Source organism: Aaosphaeria arxii, assembly GCF_010015735.1.
Source record: "Aaosphaeria arxii CBS 175.79 unplaced genomic scaffold BU24scaffold_11, whole genome shotgun sequence".
In the NCBI taxonomy this organism is placed as follows: Eukaryota; Fungi; Ascomycota; class Dothideomycetes; order Pleosporales; genus Aaosphaeria; species Aaosphaeria arxii.
In genome coordinates, this window is record NW_022983484.1 from 593082 (window position 1) to 614049 (window position 20968).

At 50.9% G+C, this 20968-nt stretch overlaps 10 protein-coding genes across 10 annotated transcripts; 4 read left to right on the top strand and 6 right to left on the bottom strand.

The window, feature by feature from the left end:
- Positions 1 to 4: 4 nt before the first annotated feature.
- BU24DRAFT_58866 (uncharacterized protein) lies at positions 5 to 804 on the bottom strand. The gene is made up of 2 exons (XM_033534444.1): positions 627 to 804; positions 5 to 562 (listed from the first exon to the last, which is right to left on the bottom strand). Exons 1-2 carry the CDS (start codon positions 666 to 668, stop codon positions 167 to 169), a joined length of 438 nt encoding a protein of 145 aa, XP_033378804.1. The 5' UTR covers positions 669 to 804; the 3' UTR covers positions 5 to 166.
- A 133-nt stretch (positions 805 to 937) lies between these two features.
- On the top strand, positions 938 to 2635 carry BU24DRAFT_427590 (uncharacterized protein). The gene has a single exon (XM_033529263.1). The coding sequence runs from the start codon at positions 1069 to 1071 to the stop codon at positions 2461 to 2463; it is 1395 nt and encodes a 464-aa protein (XP_033378805.1). The 5' UTR covers positions 938 to 1068; the 3' UTR covers positions 2464 to 2635.
- A 624-nt stretch (positions 2636 to 3259) lies between these two features.
- On the top strand, positions 3260 to 4011 carry BU24DRAFT_472639 (uncharacterized protein; the record flags this gene model as incomplete). Its single annotated transcript, XM_033532747.1, has 1 exon — positions 3260 to 4011. Exon 1 carries the CDS (start codon positions 3448 to 3450, stop codon positions 4009 to 4011), a length of 564 nt encoding a protein of 187 aa, XP_033378806.1. The 5' UTR covers positions 3260 to 3447.
- A 499-nt stretch (positions 4012 to 4510) lies between these two features.
- Positions 4511 to 9211, bottom strand: BU24DRAFT_58917 (uncharacterized protein). The gene is made up of 4 exons (XM_033534445.1): positions 8102 to 9211; positions 6578 to 8026; positions 5584 to 6532; positions 4511 to 5533 (listed from the first exon to the last, which is right to left on the bottom strand). The coding sequence occupies exons 1-4, from the start codon at positions 9042 to 9044 to the stop codon at positions 4528 to 4530; spliced, it is 4347 nt and encodes a 1448-aa protein (XP_033378807.1). The 5' UTR covers positions 9045 to 9211; the 3' UTR covers positions 4511 to 4527.
- A 1494-nt stretch (positions 9212 to 10705) lies between these two features.
- BU24DRAFT_467104 (uncharacterized protein) lies at positions 10706 to 11961 on the top strand (the record flags this gene model as incomplete). Its single annotated transcript, XM_033532418.1, has 2 exons — positions 10706 to 10880; positions 10940 to 11961. 2 exons carry the CDS (start codon positions 10706 to 10708, stop codon positions 11959 to 11961), a joined length of 1197 nt encoding a protein of 398 aa, XP_033378808.1.
- Positions 11962 to 12010: 49 nt separating this feature from the next.
- BU24DRAFT_58939 (uncharacterized protein) lies at positions 12011 to 12562 on the bottom strand. The gene has a single exon (XM_033534446.1). It carries the CDS (start codon positions 12359 to 12361, stop codon positions 12059 to 12061), a length of 303 nt encoding a protein of 100 aa, XP_033378809.1. The 5' UTR covers positions 12362 to 12562; the 3' UTR covers positions 12011 to 12058.
- Positions 12563 to 13011: 449 nt separating this feature from the next.
- On the top strand, positions 13012 to 14547 carry BU24DRAFT_467105 (uncharacterized protein; the record flags this gene model as incomplete). Its single annotated transcript, XM_033532419.1, has 1 exon — positions 13012 to 14547. One exon carries the CDS (start codon positions 13012 to 13014, stop codon positions 14545 to 14547), a length of 1536 nt encoding a protein of 511 aa, XP_033378810.1.
- Positions 14548 to 14780: 233 nt separating this feature from the next.
- On the bottom strand, positions 14781 to 16151 carry BU24DRAFT_58972 (uncharacterized protein). The gene is made up of 2 exons (XM_033534447.1): positions 16071 to 16151; positions 14781 to 16013 (listed from the first exon to the last, which is right to left on the bottom strand). Exon 2 carries the CDS (start codon positions 15692 to 15694, stop codon positions 15014 to 15016), a length of 681 nt encoding a protein of 226 aa, XP_033378811.1. The 5' UTR covers positions 15695 to 16013; positions 16071 to 16151; the 3' UTR covers positions 14781 to 15013.
- Positions 16152 to 17446: 1295 nt separating this feature from the next.
- On the bottom strand, positions 17447 to 18485 carry BU24DRAFT_399848 (uncharacterized protein). Its single transcript, XM_033525425.1, has one exon. It carries the CDS (start codon positions 18176 to 18178, stop codon positions 17555 to 17557), a length of 624 nt encoding a protein of 207 aa, XP_033378812.1. The 5' UTR covers positions 18179 to 18485; the 3' UTR covers positions 17447 to 17554.
- Positions 18486 to 19078: 593 nt separating this feature from the next.
- On the bottom strand, positions 19079 to 20543 carry BU24DRAFT_444413 (Aldo/keto reductase; the record flags this gene model as incomplete). Its single annotated transcript, XM_033530634.1, has 5 exons — positions 20005 to 20543; positions 19824 to 19948; positions 19479 to 19768; positions 19151 to 19417; positions 19079 to 19099 (listed from the first exon to the last, which is right to left on the bottom strand). Exons 1-5 carry the CDS (start codon positions 20451 to 20453, stop codon positions 19079 to 19081), a joined length of 1152 nt encoding a protein of 383 aa, XP_033378813.1. The 5' UTR covers positions 20454 to 20543.
- Between the last annotated feature and the right edge of the window lie 425 nt (positions 20544 to 20968).

The window sequence follows — 20968 nt, forward strand, 5'->3', positions numbered from 1 at the left end:
CTATCATTGCTGGGATTGTTGGTGACCTTGCCATACCATATCGCACCCATCCCACACCACATGAAGTACACATCCAATCCCCTCCCCAAAACAGCCAAAAATCCCCAGGGTATAACGACTTCTCCACCTCCGCCTCTCAAATCGACCGCCCAGCGCAATCCCCCCATCAACCCCCCCTAACCCCAATAATCCCCCTCTCCACCTTCTCCACCAACCCCTCCCGCACAGCCCCCGCCTCCCTCCTCTTCTCCTCCACGCCCTCCAACTCCCCCTGCAGCGCCTCCATCCTCTCCCTCTGCTCCTTCTCACTAATCCCCATGCCCGGCAGCGCGTCGAACAGTATCTCGAGCTGCTGCTCTTTCGTCACGATGTCTTGCGCGAACTCGGCGATCTGGTGTGTGAATTCTGCCTTTGATGTCGTGGGGGGGTTGGCGGGATTGGTGTTGGGGTCGGGTTGCGAGGGGTCGGAGGCGAGGGGGGGGAGGGTGGGTTGTCCTGTTATTGGGGCGGAGGGGGAGGAGGTTTGGATGTAGCGGAGGGTTATGAACATTTGGTTTAGGAGCTGGGAGGTGAGGTGGTTAGTTTGAGGTTGTGTTGGGAGGAGGGGAGGAGGGGAGGGGAGGTACCATGTCGAGCTCGTCTTGGATTTGGGTGAGGATGTCGCCCATTGTTGTGTTGTGGAGGTTGTATCAGGGTGGAGAGCTGATAGTGTTTCGGGATTGTGTAGTTGTGGATGTGATCGTAGATATGGCTTTGAAGTAATTGAAGGTACTGTGTAAGGTGGATGTGGTTGTTGTAGATGGGATGAATGTTAATTGAAGAGTCCAAGCTTGGTAGGGCTGAACGGAGTGGAGCCGAGGCTAATCCCAGTCAAGTAATTAGTGTCGTTTGCTCACTTCGCGTCGTATCATAATTATCTTACGCGACTTGGGACAACTGGAACCTCATTATACGTAATTCCTTGGATACCTACGAATACCTCACGATTTTCTTTGATTAGTTGCTCGTTGTTATTTCCTTGTACATAGATTATGTCCCTGCCGTGCCAATGATCGCCCAATTCCTATCATGCGGCCCGTTGTTCTCCCATGTCTCAACCCCTCAACCTCACACCTCAATACCGCTCCCATTCTCTCTCATAGCATATCCCACTACCATGGCTACCCACGGCCAAGAATCGCAAGAAGAAGACCAATAACAACATCGGCCACCTCAGCTAGAGTCCACTCTGGCCCTAAACCCATCACCAACCTCCCCAAACTCATCGTCTCCCCAGGCTCCCAACACCACAACTCTCTCCCGACCTTCCTCGAATACGCCTCGCGCGTCAACCTCGCACCAGATCGCACCGTTTACGTAGGCACGCACTATGAATACATCGCCGCATTATCGCTCCTCCGCCTCGGCTTCTCGCTGCTTCGCACGGGCAAGAAATCCGACGCAGGCATCGACCTCATCGGACACTGGATCCTGCCACAGCTTCACGAACCCATCCCCGTCGTCATACAGTGCAAGGCGAGGAAAGAGATGAGCTGTGCACCGCGACATATTCGCGAGCTGGAGGGTGCGTTTCGCGGAGTGCCGTCCGCGTGGAGGAGAAATACGTCCGTGCTGGGGCTGCTGGTCACAACGCAGAATGCGACCCGGGGGGTTCTGCAGGCGTTGGGTGCTAGTGCGAGACCGATGGGGTTCCTGAAGGTGACAAAGACGGGGATGGTGGAGCAGTTTCTTTGGAATCGGGCGGCGGGGGAGAGGGGGTTGGAGGGCTTGGGTGTTACGTTGAGGTATACGCCTAAGGTGTTAGTGGAGGAGAAGGAGAAGGAGGTCACGGAGCAAGGGGGCGAAGGGAACAACTGGGAGCTTCCCAAGGAGATGAAGAGGAGTAGGAAAGAGTGGTACAAGGATACCGGGACTATGAAGGATATCGTGTTGACGTGGATGGGGGAGCCGATATTTCCTGAGAGGGAGCGCTTAAGTGAGGAAACGTGTCAGTTGGTTGATACGCTGGGTCTGGATGAGGACTTGGAAGTCGAAGAGAGGCTACCACGGAAGAGGAAGACGGCTGTCAAGGCCACAGCGGCAAAGAAGGTCGTGAGGGAGAGAAAGTCGACGAAGGAAAGTACGACCAAGAAGGTTGGGACGAAGTCAGTAACGAAGACCGTCACAAAGAAGGCTGCAACGAAGACCGCAACGAAACAGGCAACAAAGACCGGCACGAAGAAGGCTGGAGCGAGCGCAGTCACGAAGAAAAAGACAACCACCGGAAAATCATCGAGTCGGACAACCTCAAATCCGGTGACGGCAAAGCAGGTACCCAAAACCTCATCATCCTCGACCAAAGCAATAGAACTAGCACAAGGAGTGACCAAACGGAGAGGCCGACCGCCCGGCTCCAAGAACAAGAAGACGTTAGAGTTACTCGCCTCACAGGAACAACCGCCATCGTCAGATCGTCGTCCTTGAGATCCTACGCGAAGCAAATCCATTGCTATATCACTCTCTGCACTCAGACGAAGGGCACATCGTCTTCCCAACAAAAGGTTGAAGACAACATACCCGAAGAGAAAGATACAATTCATATGATACCCAATTTATAGAAAAACTAAACTTCTTAACTAGTCTATATCACGTCCTCAACACTTTGATCAATATCCGTTCCAACAAAACCAATGGAACGATGGTGCTGTGAAGTTCTCAACACTTCAATGTGACATGCTGCCGTACGGCTTGGGGTATAAGTAGGCAGCAAATCCCGCCCCATAATAGATCTGTGTCTTCAATTTCAACTACTCGACGGGTACAACGATCGATCACAGACTCAATACACCAAGGACACACACACGAACTCAGTACGTCGAAGACACACAGACTGAGTACACACTCACACACTCCAGTACATCAAATACCAACGCACTCGGGACCCCACAAACCAAAAGTGCTTCACAGTCATCACCATCGCGATACAGCACACCGAGGCACCTCACGATCGCCCACGAACCCCAGGAGACCACCAAAGAGACCACCGAAGCCATCAATCCCGACCACGACCAAATCCAATAAGCCATAACCATCCACCCAAACACCGACTACCACACAAACGTCGCTATCCATTCAACAACTTTCCCTCTCATATTAGCCACCATATTGACCCAATGCTTCGACCGTCCCCTTGGTACCCCAGGAAGTTCCTATATACCCATGTCGTCAGACCTAACTACGCTACGCCACGCTCCCTTATCCACGGGCGCAAGGCTAGCTCTAGCTCCTATAAAACGTTTATAGGAGTACCTATTCAAGATTAATATAGAAGATCTACTAATAACCTAACTATACTATACTATACTTCCTTATCTATAGGTATAAGGCTAGCTCTAGCTTATATATAACATTTATAGGAGTACCTATCTAAGATTAATGCAGAAGATCTACTAATAACCTAACTATACTATGCTACGCTCCCTTGTCTATAGGCGCAAGGCTAGCTCCAGCTCATACATAACGTTCATGGGAGTACCTGTCCGAGATCGACGCGGAAGATCCACCGACATGAACCAGCTCTTCAACAACGTCCACCCGATCTACCGGGTGTACGCAGCCCGCCTGATCTTCTTCCGCGGCTGGAGCCTCCAGCGCGCGATCCGCACCGCCTGCCGCCGGGAACACACTGTCGAGAGGCAGTGGAACCTGCTGAGCGACGGGGAACGCGGGGAAGCTGAGCGCTGGAGCCGGTGTGACGGGTGTGAGCGGGAGGGGGACTACGATAGCTGTTCTTGTGGGAGCGAGAGTGACGACTCGAGTGACAGCGAGATCAGGGCTGTCGAAGAGATGAGCGACGTTGATGGGATGGCGGTTGCCATCGTCGATGCGGTGCTGGATGCCATCGAGGATGGGTCGCTGGGTGGTGAATGGGAGGCGGCGGACGATGGAGTCAGGGAGGAGGCGGAGCGGGCGGTCATGAGGATGGTGGTGAGGAGGGCGATGGAGACTTGGGTGGGTGAGCCTGAGTGTTAGGTGAGGGGATGGGGAGGAGACTGAGGCTGGGAGGGTGGTGGGTTTTGGGTTTTAATGGAGTTACTGTATTGCATTTGAAAGGAGTTGCTGTTTTAGTCCCGAAGATACCATGCATCGGGTTTGCAAGGAGTTCGTGGTTTTAGTTCTGACGAACCATTAATCAATCAATTCTGACATCAAGTCTTCAGTTAGTCCGCGAGTTCATAGATCAAATCTGATCAGATTTCATGAGTTGGATTTGAATTGCTTTCATCTAACTCGCTTTCGAAAGGAGTTATGCGTGCCGTTTTGTGATATGAGGTCATGTGTTGTTCTTCGAAAATGGGAAAGAGTATAGTTTTGGAAAATCGATCATTTGCTTATGCGGAAACCAAGGTCATATATTACTTTTGATGAGAGCATTTCGTGGATTGTCTTGGAACAAATTGTCACGAGGAAAGGAAGGGAATAAAAGAATAGAGAGAAAGGAGAAGATCATTTGAATATAAAAAAGCATCAAACAAAAAAGCATTCAGTCTAAAGAACAGGCATAAGAACATCATCCAACCACCTTCCCACCCCTTCAACCACCATATCCTCCTCCCCATCCTCATCACCCATACTGACATCCCCGTCACCCGAAGCCCCCACGACGCCCAGTTCGCGCGCTAACTCACAGAACAGAACCCACACCTCATGATCCGTGCCCTCTCGCACCAGCGTCCTCAGTCCACCCCTGACATCATCTCCCAAACCCCTTTCAAGGACATCAGCGTCCACGTGCGCGAGACTGGGATTCCACCTCCCGACGTCGGGATCGACGTCCCGCTTCTTGATGATCTTGCCGTCGTCAGACTGGTCGCCCTCTGCGTTGTTCATGAGCATGGCGAACATGTGTGCGCTGCCGTTGGGGCGGGTGGTGATGTGCGAAGCGTCGTAGACGCGGGCCTCCTTGTTGGTGATGATGTTCTGGAGGAAGCGGAGGAGTTTGAGGGCTTGCGGGGTGAGGATGGAGAAGGTGGTTGCGGTGCCGTCGGAGGAGGTGCCGATGATGTCGTCGGCGATTATGCCGGTGATTTGTTGGGTGGCGGTGCTTGTGGGGGTGAAGGGACGGCGCCAGGGTGGGCGGATGGCGCCGCGGGCGAGCCGCGTTATGCTTCGCGGGAGACGGGCTTCGAAGAGGGTTGTGGTGGAGTTCTTGAAGGTGCGGTGGGTTGGGTAGAGGAGCCCGGCGACGCTGCATTTCTTGTCGGAGACGAGGACGATGCTGTTGGGGTCGGGGGAAGGTTGGGATTGCTCTGGGTCGGTTGGGTGCGCTGGGAGAGGTGATAGGTTGAGGTCCATCTGTAAGTGATGTGCAGCGTCTCTCTGGCGGCTGTCTGAGAAGACCTTCTCGAAGGCAAGAGGGAGAACACAGCCTTGAGATGATACGACTGCAAAGCAGATGTGGGAATGTAGGGCCGTGGATACGTAGATGTGAGAATTGGAAACGGAGACGTGGATTCCAGCCGATGGCAGTTCTATCTCTGCACGTTTTGCCCATCTGAGGTTGTTGTTAGTATCTGTGCCAAAGAATGATATTGTCCCATGTACCGTGAATTCTCAATCTCGAACTCCTCCAGCATCATCGTAGTGCCAACAACCGTGATAAGATCTGCACGATCTTTCACATGCATGAGTGCAAGACACCGCACAGGCGAATTGTACGTCTTCTCCTTCTTCAGTTTGAACTTGTTATCATCCTTGCTGATTTGAAAGAACAACCGGCGTCCAATTTCGCGCCCTGGGCCTTTCATTACCCCAGTTCCAACGTAGAGGAAGTGGTGAGGTCTATCTCTGGAGTCTTGAACGATCCAATCTAGAATAGTGTACACCCTCTCGTAATTTTGAAGGGTAATCTGAGAGCAAATGTTGCTGACGATCGCCTCCTCCTCCTCATCCTTGGCCTCTTGTTTTATGCCTTCTTTCCCTTTAGGTTCTTCTTTGATGACAGGGTTATCAGCAACATTCATCAATTTAAGAGTTGAGTGCATTGTTCGATATCCATTTGGTGGCGCACGTATCTCTTTCATTTCGGTGGTAGCAACAACAAGCTTGCGCTTGTTTTCGGTGTAAACTACCTTTGTAGGCGTTGCTGTGGTAGCCGTTCTCATTGGGACTGTTTTCGATTGCTCCAAACCAAGTATCGAGTGGGAACTTTGGGTTGAACGAACAGTATCGTAATCCAGCCGAGCGTAAAGTAATCGATCACCAGAAACGGCGAACATGAACCCTCCAATGCCATTTCCGTCGACGCTTTGTTGATAAAAGGGTACTTGATCGAAAGCCGAGACCGGACCCTGATGGAATTGCTCGTCGCTGTTTTGTCTGAACCAGACGGAACTAATGTCCAACTTTCTAGACGATGATGGAAGGCTAACACGGCAGAAGTCGACCCCGCACGACGCAAAAGCGCACAACTTATCTGTCCCGCTGGGCGTGACAATCACGGCAGCTGTGCCCATTCGAATAAGAGAGAGATCTTGAGTCTCGTACCGCCCAGCTATCGATCTTAGTAAATGCCATCTTTTTGAGAGGTGCGACTCACATCGAAGTATAGATTCTATTGAAATGGAAAGCAAAATGCCGTTACGCATGCCGCAGACAATCGTACTTTGTGCCTCCGAAGTGAGGAAAACCGCGCTCTCGCAGACCATCGGCATGTGCGATAATGAAGGTGCAGATACCTGATTAGAAGGCTCCACTGAAAGAACCGGGTATAACGCTTTTTCGTGAATTATGTACAAATTTAGCTTCAGGTCTACGCTGCCGACAAAGACGTGTAGCGCGTTGTTGATGTCGAAGAATTTCAGGCAGGTGGGATCAGCAGCCAGATTCTGCCTGATCGGGGATCCGAACGTTCCATCCTGCCCAATAGGTATCACTACTAGAGTAACAGAAGATCCTTCGCGGAAGGATATAGCTACATGAGGTGAGGGGGTTGAGGCAACAGCGGCAAGCGTTATATCTGAGATACGAGACCCTGAGTTCTGTGCCAGCTCTGAAATCGCGAGTGTCCGTACACATGTGAGGTTCGGACGATCTAACAGGAGTAATTGTCGCCGCGTGATCTGGATTGCGAGCTGCTCGGACACGATACCTGCTGATATCGTCTCTTGCCCCGAAACTCCACTCTGGCCTGGCTCGTACTCGGTAGAAAACTGGTGGACCTCCCAAAAGTCTCCCTCTCGAGTCACGCAGAAGGTCATGCTTTCAGGTGGTAGTGAAAAGACAAAGCTGGCGTGATGCTGGTAGACTTCCTTGCCACCGTATTCGACTTTCTCACGCCGATGGTCCAATAGCCACAACCCGGTAACGCCTGTCATCCCCTGTGAATGATCGTAGACAATAGCTCGAAGGCCCTTCCGAAGCTCCGAAACGGCTCCGTGCTGCGAGCGCCCGTTGGCTACAAATATGCTGTCGCGCTCTCTTTCAAAGGGTGAGCGTAAGCCGGGAAGTCGAGTGACCATCAGGTCTGTGATAGGGGTCCATGAGGGGATGGATTCAACGAAGTGAGGCGTGAAGCTGGGACGTGTATTACGAGGGTCCGAGCCGCCAACCTTTTGCAGTGACCCATCACTTGTCGGCCCAGAAGCTATTAGGACATCGGCATTACGTGACGTGAGACTGCCAGCGTCGACATTAAGCGTTGCAAAGCCTCTGTCTAATGGATGAGACCACTCCCCCGCATCGCTGATCTCTATCAAATTTGTTCTCATCAACTCGGTATATATGAGTCGACCGTCTTCCCTTGCAATATAAAACACTTCCCTCGAGAAATCATCATTGCGGGCTACTCTCTGCCACTGTACCCATAGCGGTTGGTTTTTGCTCTCTCCAGGGAAAAGGGGACGAAGGATTTCAGGACTAATGGGTGTAACGTAACGCTGTGGCGTCCCCGACAGAACGTTTGTGTATGTGGCTATGTGGCTGTTGGATACGAGGAGAAAGTCTGGGGTCCGAGTTGCAGGAATGAGTAAGGCGGGGTTATGGTCCTCTGTATCATCGTCAGTACCAGGAACGTAAGTTGAGAGAATCGCTCATTGGTGAAGAAGAGACAGAGAAGGCATACCATAATCTACTGATACTCGCTCCGCCCGAATGGCAGCCGTGCTGACATCGTACCGAGTGTCCCAGTCATAGCAGGTTATCTTAGTTTTTCCATTGTGTGCAAGAACGAAAACAAGTATTACATGGACATCATCCGGATCGCTCGAAGCCGATAGGAAATCCATGTGCAAAACTCGAGCTTGCAACGAGAGATGACGCTCATCCTCAATAGGAGTCATCTCGCGTGTTGAATGAGGATATCCCTTCCATTTGTCTAGCGGCGCGGTTTTGTACAAGGTACATTGGCCCTCCGGTGTAGAAACCGCGATGGCTCGACATTTCGGATCAACTGCCAGGAATGCTCCCGGAGTGTCGTGCATCGAGGATCCAGCTGGCAGACGGACGAACTTTTGACGAAATACAGTCTCACCCGCGGCGTTCTGTTCTGTCCAAAGTAGTACAAGTCTCCGTGAAGTTAAAGTCAAGATAATGGCCTCTGGTGGCATGGCATCGGCATGATCTGATCTTGTAGACTCTTGTCGATCCTGGGTGTCGGTCTTCTTGATTGACATTCCCTGCCTTGGAGACACCGCTGTTTTCACAGGGGCACCAAACCTCCTCGCAGCCAGGATACTACCCTTGAAGTCCGACTTGGAAGCGATATGATGAAGATGTCCATGGTCGTGAATCTCGTATAGATGTACTGAATTCTCCCCAACGAATACTACGTCGTTCCGTTGCCCCTTTCGAATGCTTGCGGAAAGGATGAACTTGACAAGAGTACTCGGAAAGAGCGTCCTGGACATCAGGCCAACTTGAGGAATCTCGGGTTGGGGCCTGGCCTCAGGTTCTTGCATCTCAACGTCTGTCTGTCGTTGTGCTCGTGCCAGTAGCTGATACACGTCCACGGGCCTGGAGACATACTCGCCGTCCACGAGGACTTGCTGAAGTACTTGGTTCTCCATTCGGCTGAATATCAGTGGGGTAGTGGTACCACTGCTGTTCGGGGAAGCGCAGAGCTTCCGAAATGATGAAACACAAGTAATGTTTATGTGGTGCTTCTAGCACACGATAATAACCAGTTTGCGCCGGAGCGCTTAAAGTTGGCCTGAGGCCAGCGGTGGGCAAGACAAAAAGAATGGCACTGAAGTCTGGTATCGAATGTGGCACATGTTGATGCCTAGGAGGAAAGTAGGCACGGCTCGTTAGAGAGTCGGTGGAGCAGTGGACGCAGGGAAGCAGTAGTGCGTAAGAAAATTACGAAATTGATGAAGTAGGTAAAGCGGCTACAAGGCATTGATGACAACAAACAGCGCAGACATTCGTAACAATTGCCGGAGGGATTACAGCACGGTCGAAACGAATGGGAAAGCTGCTGTAGGGATGAGCCTTGAAGCCAGTCCACGCTTTGCTGTATCAGTGAGGGTATACTGCGGGAACTATAGGAGGGTGAAAGCCGTGACTCAACGGCTTGGAACACTGGCTGGGAAAGTCGATGGGTTGCAGAAGTAAAATGCAGTGACAGGGCTGGTCGGCAGCGGCGCCGTATAGTAGGGAGCCAGATCGAGGGAGCAATCTCAGATCTCGCCTCGCAGTTGCCCGCACGAGCAAGTCAAGGGTATCGAAGTCTTTGGAGCACAGGTATTGGCTGAGAGTGTGACAAGGCAGCCGACTGTACAGGGGGTAGATCAAGCTCAAGATTCAAGATGCGATACTAGGTGGATTGGTAGGTGGGGAGAAGAGGGGGATCGCGCAGTAGGTGGGCGGCTGGAAGGACAATCAGTTGGTGGTGGAGGTAGTAGTAGTGGTCGTGCGCAGTGCAGTGCTTGGTGGTGGCGCCGAACGTTGGATATCCCGCAACGACAAGGAAGACACCCGGGTTTTCTCTTCTCTTATCTCGAAAGTGGTAAACTGTTCATTGGTAGAATTGCTATTATTGTGGGATTGCAATCAACCTGCATCGGATTTGCATCGTGGACTTGCTCGGGAACGTGGGCGAAAACGAGAATGGGGGGCGGGACAGGATTATGATTATGGGGGGAAAAGTGTGGGATGAGATGGGGAGATGTTATGATGACTTTTTATTGAATGAAGTCGGACTCCGGCATTGCCAAGACCGAATACTTTACAATACGGGATATAATACGGAGCTCCATTATATGTGCGAACATACAGGGTTATTGTTCCCGAGACTCGGCTATCCTTGCCTTTGTCTCAATACAAGCAGGTCACGAGTATTCGCGTCTCGCGTCATGCACACGGCCGGACGTCGACCCGTTCTCGTTAGTTCTCGTTCTTGTCGTCCCTTGTTCTCGTTCTGTCCTCCATCTGGCTTCATCACCATGCTGCACACGCCCCATCCATTATTACGATATTGTCAACTACTCCAGCCAACCAACCAGCCCGAACTGTGGCGCAGATCCTCGCAGATATTCCCCGCAATATTCTGAATACTTTTGATTGATTGATTTACATGATTGTGTGATCCCATTAGTGTGCAGCACCAGCACCAGCAACACCAAGGCCCAACAAAGACCACAAGGACCACGCCTGTCCTGGTGGCCCCTTCTTGGGTTAATAAGCCTTTGCTATGACCTCCCGCACTCCATCTCGTACCCCTCGGTCCATGAGCTCTGCAAGCCTCCCCTCCATTGTCGATAGGTCCAACGAGAGCATCGCCGCCAACAAAGAAAAGGCAGAGCTTATTCGGGCTGCATGTGAGACCCGGGATATACGTTCCTTGATCGAACTCGCAAATAGCGCAGACGGTCTGCTCGCCGACAGCTTGCGTCGCACAGCTTGTAAGCTCATGTATACCCTGGTCATAGCATGGATACTTTCTGATATACCGTCCCAACAGGGCCGATTCTCTTGGGATGCCCTACAGAACAGACAGAAAGCGAATCATGGAGGTCTCTGCCACCTCACCGAGAAGAAGAGCAGGTTGCTAAGGATGTGAACCGAGCCTTCGTGCACTACCCCAAGGAGTCAGACCGCCAATTGGACAGACGGAAAGAAGAACTATCAGATGTCATTGTAGAAGTCCTGCGGCGCCATCCTGCGTTGTGCTACTTCCAGGGCTATCATGATATAGTTCAAGTTCTATACCTCGTCCTCGGTGCGCAAGCCGCCCCCGCTGCTGCCACTCGTCTCAGTCTCCTCCGGATCCGTGACTTTATGCTTCCAACGCTTGATGCCGCAATCTCCCACCTCGAGTTGTTGCCTTCCCTCCTTCGCGCCGTTGACCCCCAGCTCTATAGCCACCTGCCGAGAATACAACCCCATTATGCCTTGGGCGCCACTCTTACGCTCTTCTCGCATGTAGTGGAGGAATATGGGGATATAACAAGGTTGTTTGACTTCTTCCTTGCAAATGATACGGTTGTGCCCGTCTATGCCTTTGCTGCGATATTGCTATCACGAAGGGAGGAACTGCTTGAGCTAGATGAGGATGAAGGGGATGCCGTTTTCTTCGTTGTGCTCGGAAAGCTACCGAAACCGTTTGATGTCGAAGTGCATGTAAAGAGCACGCTGGAACTATATCAGAAGGCCCCTCCCGAATCACTGCGAAGCTGGTCCTGGTGGAAGATCTCGTCCTCCAGTGTTTTAAAAGCCACTCGAACGCCTTACGATGTGGCCAAGATGTCCATCGCAGACGGAGAAACGCTCTTCCAACGGCAGTCTCGAGACTTGCGCATTCAGCAGGCTTGCCGGAGCTCACTGCTCATCACCCGACGATTGAGACTGCAGGTCTGGCGCCACCGAAGACCAGGTGCGATTGGTCTGGCGATCGCCGTTGGGATTTTCGCTCTGTGGCTTGGAAAAGGCCGAGGAAGCACTGGCATGGAATTCTACAAGACCATTTTGGGTGTATTTGTGTAGTGTGCGGGTCGTCATCTGAAACTCATACCGCTATATGGAGCTTTATTGGTGCATCTGGGCGGAGTTGGGTTCTCAACGGTGTTAAAAATTTCCCTGCTCACCAGGCGAAAGGGTGGGAAGATAGGCGCTGGGTTTTCTGGACAATCTCACAAAAGTAACGTTTCATATATAGTAAGGGGACCAGAAGAGTGTTCTTTAGACTTGCTCCATCGGAGTAGAGACAAAAGTTGTGGGTTCTAGAACAGGCAGTAGTATCGAGAGCGTTTGTCGTATTGCATATCGCTCTCACTTCGTCAACATTTGGAACCCTATCGTCGAATTGAACTTCACCTTGTCTGGAATAGACGGTCCATGCCAGAACTATGCATATTGATACTGACTGACGCTGGCCTTTAGTCATTACAAAAAGCTATATCGAGGAAGTAGACTGCTCCGAAAGGATAGATGCTGTGCACCAAAGACTTACCTTTTATCATCATCACTTTGGTGGTGCAATGATTGGTTTTAGTTCTCGCTATTGCCCTGCTTTTCACATGTTCTTCCAAGTCTGATTGGGGTCAAAGTACTCGTAAAATTGGTAGTGATTGGGTTGATAGTGATAACAAAAAATAATAGTATCTTCGATTCAGTCCCACCACTAATTGTGCTCTTGTCTCAAGACTCGGCATAATCCCTTAAGCCGTCCGAGGGGCACATGAAGCTCTAAGCATCAATTTGATTAACAAACTGACGTGTGTGCTCCAAGTCTATTTCCTATCTGTTTACCTTCACTGCACGAGCCGTATTGGGGTAGTGGTCAACCCACCGATTTGACACCCAAAAATACCTTTCAATTTCTCCTTCACCTCCTCTCTTGCCTACCTCCCTCCTGCCACTTACCGCTCTTACCTCAACAAAGCCTACCCCGGCCTTATAAAACTCTCCTTCCTCTCTTCTCCTCTTCCAACCTTATCCTCTCTCATCCACCTCGACATTATCTCTCTTTTCTCTCACCCCTTCTTGCCTCCATCAATCAGCGATACTCCTCCAACTCTCGATTTGGCAGTCGCCATGAGGCTCACTCATTTGCTCTGGGCGGCTCTGTCTGTCACCGCCGCTGCCAATGTCCGCCGTGACGACCCACCGAACAGAAACCTCGTGAACTACATCGAGCCCGTAATCGGTGCTTCCGTCGACACTGCTGCTACATATTGCTACGACAGCTGGGGCTCGAAGTACAACCCCGGCAGCTACGCATGCAACTACGACCGGCGCGGCATCTACACTTGCTCTCCATCAGGTACATGGGTTCTGTCTGCTGACTGTGGTACTGGAAGCACCTGCAAAATCAGCCCTGATAATGGTCTACCGTTCTGTGATCCTCGCGTTAACGAACTTGCGGAGCGCAGCCAGCTTGTTACTAATTGCAAAGATGCCAACGGGCTCGATTACCCCCTCGGATTTTACGGCTGCAATGTCGGCAGGACTGCCATCATCGTCTGTTCTCCGTCAGGTGAATGGGTCAAGTCGTCTGAGTGTGGCCCTGGTGGCCAGTGCAAATACAATCCCACCAACTGGCTGCCGTTCTGTGATCCTCGCGTCAAAGAGGTTGCGGAAGGCAACCAGCTTGATGCCACCTCAACACCAGTACCACCACAGAAGGTATCTGAACTCGACTTTGGAGCTGCACAGACCGATTGTGAACACAAAGGTATCAAGTATCGGCCGGGCACCCTTGGCTGCGGCAACAACGGTAGCGGCATCTTTGAATGTGCTGGATATGGTCAATGGGTGTTATGGATATTCTGCGGCAAGGCAAACTACTGTAAGCAAGGTGTCGGGCTCAACATTCCCTACTGCGACTGCCCCAAGTCTGAAGCGGAGGAAGATACTACCAAGCGAGAGGAACCTACTCGGCTTCTAGATCCTCCCGATGTGGAACCCAAGTCAGAGGTTAGCAATGCCGCCGTCTATTACTGCCAAGATGGTCGTGGTGGTCGAGTTCCACCCGGAACGTATTTGTGCGGATGGGAGAACCGAGTCATCTATGTCTGTGACTGGGATGGAAGATGGAAAGCTAGCGGAGACTGTGGTAAGAAGGATTGCTGTCGAAGTGCTCTTTGCACCTGCCCCGCCGATTCATTCCCTTACATCAAGGATGAAGACCTGCAATCTATCGACCTTCCTCCGGACTACAACGTTACCACCAAGCGAGATGTCGAATTGGGACCATTCTGTGTGCCTCCTGGATTCTCAGACGAAGACCACTGCCTCAACGTCTGTGGGCCACGATATCCACCTTGCTTTGCATACTGTACATGCAAGTCCACAGTTTGGCCTCTAGAGACTCGCATTCCAATCTTGCAACCTAAACCCGCATCCACGGCCCTGCCGACGACACTGGTCAAGGTCAATGGCCGAAACAAAAACGATTTCCCATTCTGCACTCCTCCAGGATTCAGAGACGAGGACTCATGTCTCAATGTATGCGGACCCCGCTATCCACCTTGCTTCGCCTACTGCACTTGCAAGTCCAAGGTCTGGCCACTGAGTTCCCGCAACCCCACTGCGGCTCCTTCGTCAGTTCCGACCAAGCTTTCTGTTTGATTACCGGCTGCTCTGCTGACCTCTTCATCTTCTGCCTGAGGTTGGTGGAAGCGGTGTGGTAGTCAGCCACTGAGGTTCCGTGAAAAGGCCTGGGTACATTCTGCGATATGGGTGACAAATGGAAAAGTGCTCGGGTTTGAGATACGGCATTATAGATCTGAAAAGGAGATCGATAGCATCAGAATCGAGAAACCAATTATGATGAAACCATGTATGAATACAAAAAGTGATACAATATCGCCAGTGATCATGTACAGTAGACAAGCGACTTCCCTTTTCTCGAGATATTTTTCCTATAACTCCCAACCCAACGCCAAATGACATGTATCGTATCAGGTCATAACGAACCCAAACATCCACCACACAAGTAACCCAAACATTTAAGAAGAAAAGGAAGCAAAAAAGCAGCTCTCCCTTCTTCAAGCATCAACGACACGAAACTTCCTCTCAAAAGAACATCAACTCTTCAAGGCCCAACAGCCCTCCCCTCCGTCCCACTACTATACCCCGCATCCTGGACCCCACCCGCATCCGCCGGCGCCAGCAGCCTCCCCTCATAAACCTCATGTCTCATATCCTGCGCACTCCAACTCTGCTTCCTCCCCAGCTCCCCGAGACTCAATCCCCCAGCCGGCCTCGTCCTCTTCAACTGCTGCTGCTGCTGCTGCTCGGTCTGCGCATTGACGCCAGTATGCAGCGGGACGACGCCCTGGCCCGGCTCTGGAAACGGCCGGGTGGTGAATGACGATATTGGGGATGAGGGGGAGTAGGTTGAGGAAGTTGTGGAGGCGGTGGAGGTGGTGGATTGTTTTCGGTGTTGGCTGTGGTGGTGGAGGAGCGCGGCTTCGTAGTTCGACGAGCTGGTTGTTGGGGACTGCGATGTCGCGGCTGTGGAGGCGGCGTCGTGGTAGGCGGATTGGGCTTCTGACATGTTGGGTGGTGGGTTGGGGGTGGCCATTGTTGTTGTAGAGGTGGTGAAAGGGTTAGAGCGGTATGGTAAGGGTGTTGTGGGTGCTGCGCTGTCGGTTTGCGAGGCGGTGTTTAGAGTGAGTTGGGCTTCGGCTTCGGAGCGCGTGTTTGGTGTTAGGCAGGAGGGGGTTGAGGGGGTGAATGTGCCGGTTGAAGGGGGGAGGGGGAGGTGGTCCATCGTGGGCTTTTTATATTGTTATGTATGTATGTGGATTGTATGGGGTGCGTTTTGCGGGGTTGCGGTCGGGGTCGTTCGGATGCGATGGGGTGTGGTGAGGTGGTGTGATGGGATGAGGTTGGTCTAGACGGGCTTGGTGTTTGTTGGGAGGAAGAAGCTCGAAGTTTCGACCAAGAGGGACGGGTATGAGAAAGGATAAATGACTCCTTTGCGGGGAATGAGGAGATTGGACGGTTGGATCGGATGGTCTCGAGATGGATGTTGTGGTGGTTGTGTTATATCGTATGATTTGGAGTTGATATATCCGGAGCTGGTGGAACTGTTAGAGGTTAATTGGGATGCTAATAGAACATGATGTATTACGTTTCTCAATCACCTTATGGAAGTAAGACGGCAATAAATATCCAGGTACCTTGGTAAATATATAGAAAATACTGAGCGTGTTCCTACGTACACAAGTGTATATGTACTGGTACAAATGGTTGAAGAGCAATACACGAATGCGAAATGCTTGTGTTAGTTCACCCAATGCAAGGCATATCGGCGGAATAAACCTTATATGGGTTACGAACACCTATTGTTGAAATCATTCCAATAAGGAATTAGATATGGTGATGATGATGATGCTTATGATGACATGTGTCTTGGCGGGGTGACGTCTAATCGTTGCAGATCATTACACTCAACAACCACTCCCATCCACACCTTGTACGGAATATCCATACGCATCTCTATTAATTGTAGGGACAATACGGGAGAAAAGGTAGACTAAATCCCGTCGCTCAGGGTCCTGGATCCAGGTTTATGCGGGGCTCCCGCCTACGAAACATCATGGGCTATTCTGATTGCGGAAATTGATGTTATTGGGTGGCATCATCGTCGATATAGCTTTTGAGCTCCGAGGTTTGTTGAATATAAGCACGTTGCCGTTTGAGGCTCTGATGGCGTATGCGGTCATTCGATTCGACGGCTTTTGCGCTGTTTTTGTTTTCGTTCTGGTCGTTACGAGTGTTGTGAGTCTGATCGCCTTGCCTGCGTATTCATGCAGCGGCGTGCAGCAGCGAGGCGCAGAGTGGCAAACCAGTCAGATAGCAATATTGCGGGGTTCAGATGGACGGGCGACCTGAAATTACCCACAGTGGTGTGCGCGAGCGCGGTCAAGTATCGCTATCGAAACTTTAATTGTCGAAGGATGGGTGCATACGAGTATGTTTTGGTTGAGGGCGGGCGCATTTTCGTGAAACGGTGAAGTAGTATGGTACGAAAGGAATGCCCTCTATGGACCGTTCAAAGAACCCATCCATGATCAACATCCACGCATAAAGAGGGTTATCTCGTTCATCGATGCACGCGCCGTTTACATCGTCACTGTTCCCATCGCAATGGGTTGTTGCGATCGACTAGATCACTCTCGCTATGATGCGGTTCACGTGATCGACGTCATTCACCGCTCCACCTCGGGAGAAGAATATGGACATCGTTGATTGTCATCTTCGTATGCCGCAATGCCCATTTACAGATATATCTCACATCGGCGATCTAGAATCACGCTGCGGAGGCCTTGTGACCAAGGTCCTGTGGTCCTGGAGAGAAACTGTGATCTTTCAGTACTTTAGCACCGTGGTCGAAGGTGAACTCATGGCAATATACGTACAAATCCAATACAATACGACCAGAAAGTACAGAGTGCTGTAGCTTTCGTAGAATACACTGCTCTAGCCCATAGTCTGGATTTGGCGGTGTTCCAGAGGCCATCAAATCTGTAGTTATCGTGGTTCTACGTCGAGCTCGATTGAGAATTGATCGACGCCAGTTCAGGCTCTGACTTGTCAGCTATACTCGGCACTCCAGCTTCCCTTATCACTCACTTCTCTCTAAGAGTCCTTTCGGTAGAGTCGCAACGATGGCGTCCGTGAACTCTGCCCATGAGATCTTCGGCTCTCCCCGCCTCGCACGCCAGTAGTTCGTAGCTACGAGCAACTCCGTACACCCATACAACAGGTAACCCCACTTCTTCAAGAAGTCGATGCCAAACTCCCAGTTGTACATGTTCTCTGCGTCACCCCAGACAATCAGTCCGGTTTTCAGCACCCTGTCCACATCGTACTGGCAGATGTCGTGGCACAGGTCCAATTCGTCGCAGACTGCTAGCTGCTCGACCGCGACGAGGATGTTGTCGCGTAGTTGTGGACATGGGAAAGCATCGATCCACGGGTGATGGTCGATCGTAAATTGTGCATTTGTTGGATGTAGGTTTTTGGGCCAGTTGTTTTGCTGTTCTATGGTGTGTCGTCCGAGTAAAGGACCATGCTTGTAGAAGGGAGAAATGGCATCCTCGGTATGGTAATCATCCGTTGCCCCCAGGAGCTTAGCGATGTGCTCAAAGGCGGTGATGGTGTTGAACTGGAGGAGTATGGGGAGGTGGGACAGTGTGGGGTTCCCCTGTTGGTATTGCTGGTGGGCATACTGAGCGAATTGGTTCATGATGGCCCGCACCCGGGGATGGCTGTTCAAACACGACCCCTGCCGCGCGGGTGACTGTGTTAGTGTACTTGATCCAGTTGAAGCTGGTGGAGGCTCAGTTCCATCCTGATCAGATGTCGAATTGTTATTTGGAGGTGTCGTCTGCCCAGCTGGGATGGTGTCATCCTCTCCTTTTCGCACATTTCTCGCCTGCCGTCTTGCCCCTTGTGAACACGGTCAGCAACGGGCATACGAATCGTACGAAAAGTTTGAGAGGACTGCAGATTGAGCCAATTGACAAGTTCATGAAATATACTGACTAGAAGCTTTTTGGTTCAAACGGTTTTGCAACCTCCGTCTTTGGACAGGATTACTGATACCAGTCCAATCTAACTCCTTCGACACTCCAACCTGTTGCCGCATCTGCGCAAGCTTGATAGAAGGCATTTCCTTAATCGACTCCGACGACATTCTGTATCTGGTGTTCGCTTGACAATCACACCTGGAAATGGTTGATGACAGCTAAAAGCCGAAGTTGTGGAAAAGGATTGTAGAGTGCATTGCAATTATGTAGATACCCGCTGACGATAGCCGGATGTAGCATTTAGTGCAGGTCAGCAGGTTGCATTAGCGGATTGGAGAATTGGCGAATCAGCGGGCTCGTTGCCTCGCTTTAGGCATTGGAAGCTTCGGCGACCCACAATTACACCGACGATAGTTCTTATGTCCGATTGCTCCATGATATATCCCTCCGACTTTTATCGGTGAACTGACTTCAATATCGGCAGCCTAGTACTTTGAATGACAGTAGATGAATAAACCGATCGATATACTCTATCTGAATTCTATCTGCCTGTCTTGACAAAAAGGGTTGGAAACCCAGTATTCACATCAAAAGGCCCAGGACAGAGAAAGGTCATCTCATGAACGAGGCTGATATGGCTGGTAAATGTTAGTTCAATGTCTTGAGATATTCATTCTTTGATTACATACTAGTGGTTTTGGCGGTGCGTCGATCCACGTTGACATCTTATAGTGAACCTGATCGGCCACTGTCTTCCTGAGATTGTACCCCGTCTCCCCGAAAAGGAACGTCATCGGGAAAAGTGGGTTGAACGGGGCTGCATTGTGAATCTCGTCGATTTCTTCGTTCGAAAGTTTGATGCTCAATGCATCGGGGAATGCCTTAACGTGCTCGACGGTTAAGACACCAACGATGGGGAAAACATAAGTTGACTGATGGAATAGATATGCCAAAGCCTGGTTAGATTGAGTTAGCACAAGAAGGTTTGCTGTGACATAAACGAGCGGAGAAACATACAACGCTCCTTAGTGTAGTGTTCTTCTCCTTCGCAAGACGTTCCAGGACGTTACAAATTCGAATGTCGCTCTCTGTTGTAGGATAGTAACTCTTTGGCGCATTGGGGTCTTCATCTCGCTTTCGCCTTTCCTCTGCAGTCATAAGCTGACCTCCTGCGACGGAACCCCAGGTTACAATCCCCATGCCCTGATCTTCGCACATTGGGACGATTTCTGCTTCCATGTCTCGAAAAGCGACACTCCATCGGCCTTGATAAACTGAAAAGGGCGTGAGGCCATTTCTTCGAGCAACTGCATCTACGCATTAGTCTTGTTCAAAGTATTGTCTTCAAATGGCGTCACTTACATTCATTGGCCTTGACGACCACCCATGCAGGAGTATCAGAGATTCCCAAATACAATACCTTTCCTGCGAGAACCAGAGCATGCAGATTTCGCATGACTTCCTCTACAGAAGCTGATACATCCCACCTATTTCAACATTCATCAGTTCACAATCTAAACAAGAAGGATTGATTGAGACTTACCAATGGAGGTATAGAATGTCAATGTAATCCGTCCTCAATTTCTGAAGACTCTCCTTGACCGAGAGGCGCAAGCTCTTCGCACCCGGTCCCGTGAAATTACTCTGCAACGGCTCGCTCTCCCGATCATGCATGCGAAGACCACCACCGTACTTCGTCGCTATCACCATCTGATCTCGAACTCCCCTCTTCTCCATCCACTCCCCGAGATGCCTCTCGGATTCCCCGGCATTGTAGTGATTGGCCGTGTCGACGAAATTCCCGCCGAGGGAGAAGTATGCGTCGAGAAGGGCGGAGGGGTCCTGGCTTTCGCCAAACAGCTCGCTCCACTCGTTCCCCAGACTGATGCCTCCGAAAACTATCGGGGAGACTTTGATATTCGCGGAGGGAGAAAGTACGCGGTGCCAGCCAAGTGCAGTTTTGGGCTTCGGTGGTCCTTCGAAGAAAGACATGATGATTGGAAATCGTGATTAATGAACAAGGCGATAATAATGGTGTCCAGGGGTCAATTCAGACATGAGGAAAACTATATACATTGTCCGCTACATTTGGTGCGTGGAATCATCCCATGTCGTCAACTTTTTGCAGAAAGCAATTGTCTCGGCTGCAGGGATAGGATGACATCGGAGTTAAGATCAGTCAGGATGGATTGGCAGAATTGCACTTTCACGAAAACCACAAATATGTATGAATGCGGTGAAAGATCTATAGGGCGATACATATTGGTATCTCGTATGTTGTTCCTGCAATGCAAATACAGTAATTCACAAGTGTAACCCCACATCGTAGCGGACCGCAGTTGTCACTACTCGCTAAATAATGCAATGCGCTGACAGGGCAAGCCACTACGCGCAACCAACCGGGGAAAATTTTTGTACTTGTAAACTCCGCCGAGGACGAATGTTTTCCCCGATGGTGTTAATTAATTTTAGCTCGCTCTTCAGCCCTTATGCAAGGAACTTGATCG